The sequence below is a fragment of the Aquarana catesbeiana genome, linkage group LG06, assembly GCF_042186555.1.
Source record: "Aquarana catesbeiana isolate 2022-GZ linkage group LG06, ASM4218655v1, whole genome shotgun sequence".
In the NCBI taxonomy this organism is placed as follows: Eukaryota; Metazoa; Chordata; class Amphibia; order Anura; family Ranidae; genus Aquarana; species Aquarana catesbeiana.
This window is the reverse complement of record NC_133329.1, coordinates 34,704,760-34,714,459: the sequence shown is the minus strand read 5'-3', so window position 1 is coordinate 34,714,459 and position 9,700 is coordinate 34,704,760. Positions and strand designations below refer to the sequence as shown.

Here is a 9,700-nt window from a genome sequence, read left to right as displayed (position 1 = left end):
TTGCACCCTTATCCCCTTCCTGTTCAAGTTTCTACAATAAAATCCACAAAAAGATTTTCCATAGACTGACCCTGTATTGTCGGTGTGCATGGAACTGTGTCTGTGACAGACAGCCTCTGTCCTACCTTTGCAGAACCTGTCTTTTTCCAGCAGCTTCTTTGGGGGAGATTACTACATACACTATATTGCCAAAAGTATTGAGACACCTGCCTTTACACGCACATGGCATCCCAGTCTTAGTCCATAGAGTTAAATACTGAGTTGGCCCACCCTTTGCATCTATAACACCTTCAACTCTTCTGGGAAGGCTGTCCACAAGGTTTAGGAGTCTGTCTATGGGAATGCTTAACCACTCTTTCAGAAGCGCATTTGTGAGGTCAGACACTGATGTTGGATGAGAAGACCTGGCTTGCAGTCTCCACTTTAATTCATCCCAAAGGTGTTTTATTGGGTTGAGGTCAGGACTTTGTGCAGACCAGTTCTTCCACCCCATATTATGCATACTAGCACATTATGACATTACCTTTCAAGGTTCTTGTAACCGAGTGATGTATAAAGACTGCTTAAAGAGATTGGGGAAAGTGAAGTGTCCTCCTGTAAATATTTATAAATCTGGAGTATCCCAAACTACTCTACACCCCATCCACATTCTTCAACAATAAAACACACCCCCTAGACTGATTTTTGAGCCAGAATGAATGCATTGTCCCTGTGTGCCTGGCTGCCTTTGCACTGACTTTGGAGAAAATCTGGTAAATTCTCTCCTAAGGAGGTAGCGCTACACACATCAGTCCCTGCCGCCAAGGAGCTTATAATGTAAGGTTCCTAACTTACATTCAGACATATACTAGGGACAAATTAGACATGAGCCAATTACCCTACCCCTAATGGTGTCACATTAATATTGGTCTGTCACAAACACCTTCCCAACTAGTTAATTCTTTTTACCCTTTCCTTACCTATACACATTAGTGAAAGGGTTCATTGGACCCCTATACTAGATTACTAGCGATCCAACTAGGGACCAAATTAACTGCACATAAACCCTCTATGCCAGTATTGATTTTTTTGTGGTTCCCTTACAAAGAACCTCACAATGATGAAGAGCATACAGCTGGTATCTGTGAGGCAGGAGGTAGTACACATGCTCTGCTCTTTCTATGGAGGTACCACCAGGCATTCCTAAAAGTAATGAGAAAGGAGGGGGCATGCTGTCTCTTTGCTTTTATTATGTAATAATAAAAAAAAAAAACGGTAACACAATATACAAAAATAACAATTGCTTTATTTATATTAAGATTGAATAATAAACATTTATATTTTGGTAATGAGTGAAATTTCCATCCCGTGCATTGCCAACCTAAGCTATTGCATTTCAATGCCATTACTATTTTGTTTTTCCCTACTCGCAATGTGAGTATTGTTGACTTATTTGCACATTTGCTGCTAATAGCATCTTAAATAAAGTATAAAAATAGGCACTTCTTTTTTTTTCTCAGATTTGGATCGAAGGATGATCAGTTAGAATCCCTGTCAGGATTTTATTGTTATCTATGTCCCCCTTAGGGAGATTTAGTCTCTAATCATCCCGATCACCAATGTCAGTGTGAGTGAAGGTAAATCCAACATTTAGGCTGCATTCACACTTCAGCATTTTGAATCGCGGGCAGATTTGTTGTGATTCTGTCCACGATTTGGAAGCGCCGATGTGTGAATGACAAATCACGGGACTCACATCTGATATGCCATTCATTTGAATGACACCTCAAATCATGGTAAGGGTCTGCGGCAATTGTTGCACAATAAATTGCGTTGCAATTGCGGCAACCTGCATCACGGGAAGCATGTCGCCCAAAAGTAGCTCCTGAACTTTCTTTGGGCGACAAGCTTCCCACAATGCGGGTTGCCACAATTGCAGTGTGATTTATCACGTGACAATCGTGGCAGACCCGCACCGCGATTTGAGGTGTCATTCAAATGAATAACATCTCAAATGCGCAAATCTGCCCGCAATTCAAAATGCTAAAGTATGAATGCAGCCTCAGAGTTGCCACCAGAACTGGAATAGAGAGAAAATCTTCCAATCAGCACACTTGTTCCCATCACAACTGTCTAAGAAAGGATTTCCCTCATATTGGAAATAATCTTCTAATTTTTTTGTTAAGTCTGAGGCTGGGTTTGCACTATTGCGGATTGGATGTGGGTTTCCCCGCATCCAATTCGCATATCAGGAGATTTTGACCAACTCTCTATGGAGCCTTAAGGATGTAAAGCTAAGGAAAATATCCTGAGATAAAGATGGTAAATAAAAAAAAAAAAAAAAAAAAAAAAAAAAAACGGACAACAGTTTTAACTCTTCTCTACTTTATAAAAAATGAAAAAAAAAAAGACTTTTAGACATACAGTAATTAAACTTTCTTAATATTTGACCAATAGGGGTCAGCAGAGGACAACAAAAAAGCAGTGAAAGCTGCCGCCCGTCGCCTGGAGGAAAGCTCTGCCCGCTCCATAGATGGGGTAACTGCCAGGCTCACCTGACGGACCGGACCGTGGGGGTTGCTTTGTGGGTGACCCAACCAAATGGGGGGGAGAGTGCCTGTGTCTAAACAGTTTGTCGCCCCCCCCCAAAAAAAAAAAAAAATTACCACCAGCCACCACTGGAGTAAGATTTTTCAAACATGGCAGCCCTAAACATTTTAATGAAACTTGCAGATTTAGAAAAGATTGGAAACTATTGAACTGACATTAACATGTTAAAATGTATAGGAGATTTAGTGATTGGGTTTTATAGGATAAACATAAATATGAACTGGTAGGTTCGGAATGCACAGAACCTTCTGGAAAGAGACAAAACTCTTATATGGATCCTGCCCATAGCAGTCTTTGGACTTGTTGTGAAATCCTTAACCTGACCTAGCTATCAAAATCAACTGGTCCATATAACCTATAGCCACTTCAGGAGCCACCCTAAGACACAGTGTTTGAGTAAGGGTTAGAGTCTATCCCACTACTATAACTCAATAAATAGAGCAGCGTGAAGACTCAGCAGTTTAATTTGTACAGAGCCTTTTCTAAACAAATGGGAATATTAGAACTTTTGATGTACTTCCATAAGCAAGATAAACCATAAGGCTCCATTCACACCTGCACATTCCAGGAACATGCACAGAAATGCACATTTCTGCATGCGTTCCTAGAGATGTTCACAAAATGCACATCATGCTTGTATTGCTATTTTTCAATGGCACCCCAAATGCGAGAAGCAGTTATACTAGTTGTAAAGTTAAAAGTTTTTTTTACCTTAATATATTCTCTGCCCACCCAGCTCTCCCCACCCAGCCCCCCTTATACTTACCTGAGCGCAATCTTGATCCGGCGACATGCCAGGGTGCAGCAGCTCTCTCTTCTCATTCTCTCTCTCTCCTCACTGAACATGGAGGCAGCAGTGGGAGCCATTGGTTTCTGCTGCTGTCAATAAAAGCCTGTGAACTTGGCTGGGGCAGTGCCACGCTGTGTGTGTTAATGGACACACAGAGCGCAGCTCGGGATCTGACCCACACAAGTTTTCCCATAGCAAACAGCTTGCTATTGGGGCACTCGGCAGGGTGGAGGAGCCAGGAATGCCAGCCCAGGACCCCAGAAGAGGAGGACTAGGGCTGCTCTGTGCAAAGCCATTACATGGAGCAGATAAGTATAACATGTTTGTTATTTTAAAAAACTGTTTGCAATCAATTTAAAGACATGTGAAAAATGCACAAAAATATGCAAAGCTTAGTGCCAAGAAAAAAGGTGCAGGAGCTACTTTGGAGCATTTTTCACGTGTAGGGTATTCAAGTAAATGGGCTGTCCTATGATGTTGAGTGACAAACATGTAAACAAAGCAAGAAACAAATACACCACAATGTGCAGGTGTGACAGAAGCCTAATGCCCAAAATGGTATAGTTTAGGTAGTATAGGTATGGTATAGTTGGACTCCAAACTGCGGCCTGGGGGCCAGATTTGGCATTTTGGTTGCCTCTATCTAGCACTTGGGCCACTATTCATCTCACTGACATGAGACACTATTCTGCCCCCTAACTCCAAAAATGGGGCATAATTCTTGCCACTGACATCAAAAATGGTGCACTATTACTCTCCCTAATACCAAAGGGCATTGTTTACTTCCACTGATGCCAGAAACAATGTATATTCCCGGTGGCCACAGTTCGGCCCCTAATGTCCGAAGGACTGTAAACTGGTCTTTTGTTTAGAAAGTTGGAGAACCCTGTTCTAGTGTGATTGGTTCATTGTGTTACCAGTGTCTGTATGCTTGATGTAAGTTTGTTGTTAATCTGTATGAAATTGCAATGCATGGCTGTTGATTGCATGCAGATTAGTTTTAGTGAGTGTAAAGTAGCACATCTGCCAGGCAGAGATCTGTGTGTATGGATGCCTAGCAGACCAGATAGATTACAAACTACAGGTACCCTAAGCTGTGTGTCTGGTGTGTGTGGTTGGGCAGTGGAAAAAGTAATAATGCAGGATAGCTTGGGGGAATCTCAGAAGTGTGTGGGTAGCATTGGTGTGTGCCAGCCCTTAGGTTGCACTAGATTGTATGCATAATTTGGTATCTGACTATGCGAGTCCATCCAGCCTCCAGTTGCAAAAAGTGGTATTTCAGGCTGTGATAACTTTGTCATAGCTGGTTTTATACTCCCAAAGTAAGCTCTCGTCTCATTGCTCCTCCACCAAACATGGTTCTCGCTCCAGTTAGCAAATTGCTGGGGGTTTGAATTCCTTGACATTAATGTTGTTATGAATCCTTTGAGCTGAAGAATTTTTGGGCCAGGAATGAGGTCCAACAGTTTTTATTTTGCTGGGTTTGCTTCTTTTGCAAAATGTCCTTAAGTTCTTTTGGTGGCTTCTAAACCAAGAATTATAAGGGGCTTTACAGTATTGGTTCTGCTTCCTACATTCAAAGAGCTTCGTGCATACTCTAAGTACCATAATCCTGAATGTGTCTTTGTTTGGCTGGAGTTCATTTTTTAACTGGCTTATAAAAAAGCCAACATGGCTGGAAAATTGATGTGGGGTTAAGGATGTGACTTCCAAAGGGTATTCTGCAATATCTCTTTGTTTTAGAGACAGTTCAGAAGCCAGCACAACGCAGATATCTCTCATCAATGCATTAACGTTGTCGTATTCCATCTCTGTGTGACGTTGTAACACCCTTTTAAAAATTGCCATGGTGGAAGAGATAGCATTGGCCAACAAATTACAGTCAATATAAACTTGGTTGTTACTATTAAAGAGAGGGAAGCCTCTAATCACATCTAAAATTGGTGATGTCCTCCTGCTCTTTCTTACTGCGCCTACATGGTCCCGAATAATATAAGGTTGTAGAGTTGACGTCATGTGTAGTTCCATAGCAGGTTTGAGACAGAGGTGGCAAAACCGTTTAACGCTGCATTTGTCTTGTATTATATTTTTCAAAGAATTTAAGGGTGGCAACTTCTGTTTCTCCAGAAATAATTTCTCTTCTTTCGCTTTGACAAGGGCTTCATGTGTTTTTTGGAAGACCTCGGCTGCCCTTCTCAAGATGTGAAGCTTCAGGTCAACCTCAAAAAAATCTGTGAAGGGGAATGTTTCCTTTCTGATCACTTTGTTAATCATTCGTAACATCTCTAGACAATGTATGGGCTCATAATCCTTATTTAATTTAGCCATGGTCAAGGCGTATTTACTGCACCTTTTAGTCAGAGATTGAACAAGGCTCTCCAGTCGACTCCAAGGTTTGGTACTGTTATTGTTCTTTGCCCCTTTCCTTGTGAACCAAGTTGCATCAATATGTTTTTCCTCAATAGTAAAGCTTTCTTCCATATAGTCTGACAAATTGTTAACGCTGTTAAGAACTTCAGTAACCAAACCCCCTCTGTCCCTCATCTCCTTTTTGAGTATCTGAAGAAATTCATTCTGAATATCAAGTTTTTTCAAATATGTTAACTTCAGCTGGATGACCTTGTCTTTCCAGAACGAGTCAAAATCAAAATTAGGCTCCAGCTCATCAGGGTCCCACTCCTGATCACGAAGATCTTCAATAACTGCCATTTGCAGGCCATGCCTTAAGATCTGGATTTCAGTGCACTTCTCTTTATAGAAGGTTTCAAGTTCTTTACTAAGGAGATGGAATCTCTCAATAAAACCTTCTTCGAATTGTTTTTTGTCAGAATCCAAATAGAGTCTGAAATTTTCAATTTTTTCCTGTTTCTTTTTTTGCAGGTGTTCCAACATATCTTTTTTTAAGATGTCTGCACAATGAGATACTGACATTTGTGCTTCCTCTTTGGAACTCCACTCATACAAATCTTTGTGGATACCTCGTTCTAACTCCCTGTACCGATCAGACAGTTCAGTATAGATTATAACCTCTTTAACGTGCTCATATTTAAAAATGGGCTCAAGGTTCACAGCGTTCCACAGACTTTTGATATCATTGATAAAGTCTAGTATAGTCCGCAAACTGCCATAATTTGGTTTTTGGGTTAGAGTGTGAATTAAATGCTTTTTTAGCTCGATTACTTTCTCAGCATATTCAGAATTGATGCATCTATTGAAAGGATCTCCTTGCCATAGACTGGGGATAAAGCTGTACCAGTCCCTGCTTAAAAAGTCACATTTAAAAACATTATTTAATGATAGACAGCTAGCCCTTTTTACTACTTTAGCAGCTAGATCAATTGTTTCATGAAGACATTGTTGTATTTTGTCTTTGTTACTGTTTTCTCCATCAGAAGAACCATTTGTTGCATCAGTTTGTACAAAATACAAAGCAGGTCTTCTTCCAGAGTCTCTCATCCTTAGAAGGGCACATGTTGCCATTTGTAAAGTGTTGATTGTGTCCAATGGATTTTCACTGGACAGGCTGAAGATGACTATGTCACTTATCCCAATCATGAATGCTGCCAATGCATTGTCATGTTCAAATATCTCCTTTTCAGATGCCAACTTGGAGGATCTTAATCCTTCAGTGTCAATCACCAAGAAGAAGTCACAATCCAGCTTCTGTTTAAAGCTGTCTTCCACTTTGATAAGACTCATTAAGGCTCCTTTTGTGGGTTGAGGTCTGGTGACCTGAAACTGCAACCCAAACATGGTATATAGTAGACTGGATTTCCCCGTGCAGTAAACTCCCAATGTAGATATCACTCTTACTCTGCATGGTCCTTTTATCTTGTTGACCAGGTCAGTTAGGACATTGGTTATCCATGGAAGGTGTACGCTAAAGGCATCTTCACCGATGAAAACCAGTGGAAACCCATCCAACAGAAGATCTGCAGCAGTTTTAGGCAGCTCAGAACATCTAGGAACGTGTTCTGTTGCTTTTGAAACTATGGCTTCTGCTTGATAAATGTGTACTAAATCATAAAAAATGTTCCTCTGTATTGCTTCCTCAAGCAAAGTGTTTGTAGAGGCTTTGTGATGGTGGACCTGCATCCATTTTAAGAAAAAAAATTTCTGTGCCCGGCTCATAAAAGTAAAAGCATACACTAAATTGGTGATGTCATCATTCCATAAGCACCTAAGGAGGCTCTTCAGCATTTGGTCAGCTAACTCTGACTTGAAGTGTTCTTTGTTGGACTTGCCTTGTTGTATTGTTTGATTCTTTTCATTTTGAACTTTGGTGAGCAGTATTCTTATTTCTTTCATGGACTTTAGATAATTTTCATTATATTTTGCTGTAGTTAAAATATCATGGGTCAGCTCCAAGGTGTGCAGTTTAGCATACCTGCAATCTCTTTGGTTTTCATCAATGCAGAAGCCAAAATCTGATCCCAATGCTGCCATATCAGTCAATGTCATTTGGTTAGGGTTTACTTTAATGGTTTGAATAATTACCTGAATTTTCTCCTCTAGGTTCTTCTCATTTCCCAAGAAAAAATTAAGATTTGAAAATGATGCAGATAAAGCTTTAAATAGTTGTTCTGTCTCATCATTCCTGAAACTATGGGATGGGTGTCCAACTATGAAATAAAAATGATCACATTCCTCATTATATATCTCACCCCAGACAGACCCTCTTTCAAGAAGTATGAACACGGCAGATGAAACATTTGCTAGGAACCTAAACTGTCTCTGGTTTGCCTGTAGGTCCCCGTGTAGATTGGCAATGGCAAAAGGTTGTTGGGCACAAGAGGGACCAGTATTTTTAGTAGGGAAATACCAGGCAAGCTCTACCAGGCCATTGGATATGATTCTAGGGCTTTTACCACAATTCATTTCCCGATGTACAAAATCTTTACGGTAGCTGTGTGAGATAAGGCTAAGAACTTGGTTAAGAATCTTAGATTTGGACATGATCTTACATTCCCCAAGTCTTACAAAAGAGAATAAGGGCATAGGAATATTCACCAAATTGTCTTCTACAAACTCCCCAGTTTCTGTTGGAAAGTACTTCATAATATTTCTCATTGCCCACAACATAAACATGACTTCTGTACCATCACCAGCAGGCAGCAGTAGAGGGACAGCAAACTGAGACATGGACAGTCTGGTTAAAATCTCTTGTTGTAGAAAATTGTTCGAACAGTTCAGGAGGGCACATAGAACATCCAGGGGGTGGACAGTTGGCAATTCATTTTCACCATCTCTTAAATAAAGAGAATCAGACAGATTGTAGCTCTCATTTGGTTTTGATAAATACATGCTAATATCAATGGGGCTCTCAGACCTTGCCCTTGTAACTGATGTGCCTTGTCCAGAGATAGGTTTTGAGCGTCGATCCATTTCGGAGCAGCAGAAAGCTGAATTATTGGCATTGGTATTCAGTGATATAAGCCGTGTTAAGAAGTGCCAAGAAATGTCCTTTTTAGAGCGGCAAGGAGCATCTGATAGAACCCCCTGATTGATGCTCAGAACATCTGAAGGTGTCAGCTTGTGCTGTGTATACCCATTCAGTCCCAGTTCTTCAATGAATTGGTTGAACACTTTTTTATTTTCTGTAAATATAATAATAACAGAAATAAATATGTAATAATACCTTGTAAATATTCAACAAATTCCAAAAGTTATGCTTTAAGGCCAAGTACATTGATGTGTAACTAACCAGTATATTGAAGAATCTTATGTCCCTGAAAGCACCTGTTCTTATCATCAGATCAATTTTAGTTTGTCTGGGAGGAGCCTTATTCCTAGGCTTAGGCTTTATACAGGTCTGCAACTTTAAACCTAACCCCTTGAGATTAAGACCCACCCAGCTCAGGACTAAGCCACCCCTTCTGCCATTCAGCTGATAATTGGTAGAGCCTCTACCTGGCCATGCCATTGGTTTTACAGTTTCCAAGCTAAATAAAGAAGGATGAGCACTTGACTCTTTGACCACCATTGTGATGGATGACTTGACCAGGAACTCTGGTCAATGTTTGCATGCTAAGGCACCTTGGGATTCTAGAGGCAGAGGGGTGAAATCTGACCAGGTGTAAAGAAAACTGTGGATACCTGATGCACTATATGAAGACTAAGCAATTTCTGTCTGACCATAGGTGCAATTTAACCTCAACTCTAAGGCCTTGTATGCAACCTAAGCCTAGAGTCCAGAGTTCACCAAGACACTCAGGAATCAATCTGATGACCCGTCCAGAAACACTGCAAGGTACTTCACTTTACTAGTAATGTTGGTGAGTAGAACATGTTTGCTTTAACTATAATTTAGGGTCCAACTCA

The 9,700-nt window shown here is 40.6% G+C and overlaps 1 protein-coding gene across 1 annotated transcript in view; it reads right to left on the bottom strand.

Annotated features, from left to right (window-relative positions):
- Window positions 1–1,265: 1,265 nt before the first annotated feature.
- Window positions 1,266–9,700, bottom strand: part of LOC141148295 (up-regulator of cell proliferation-like) — a 34,089-nt gene continuing 25,654 nt past the window's right edge. Inside the window, exon 3 of the mRNA XM_073635588.1 lies at window positions 1,266–8,976. Coding sequence (XP_073491689.1) covers window positions 4,751–8,976 — 4,226 coding nt within the window. The 3' untranslated portion in view covers window positions 1,266–4,750. The remainder of the gene's footprint in view (window positions 8,977–9,700) is intronic.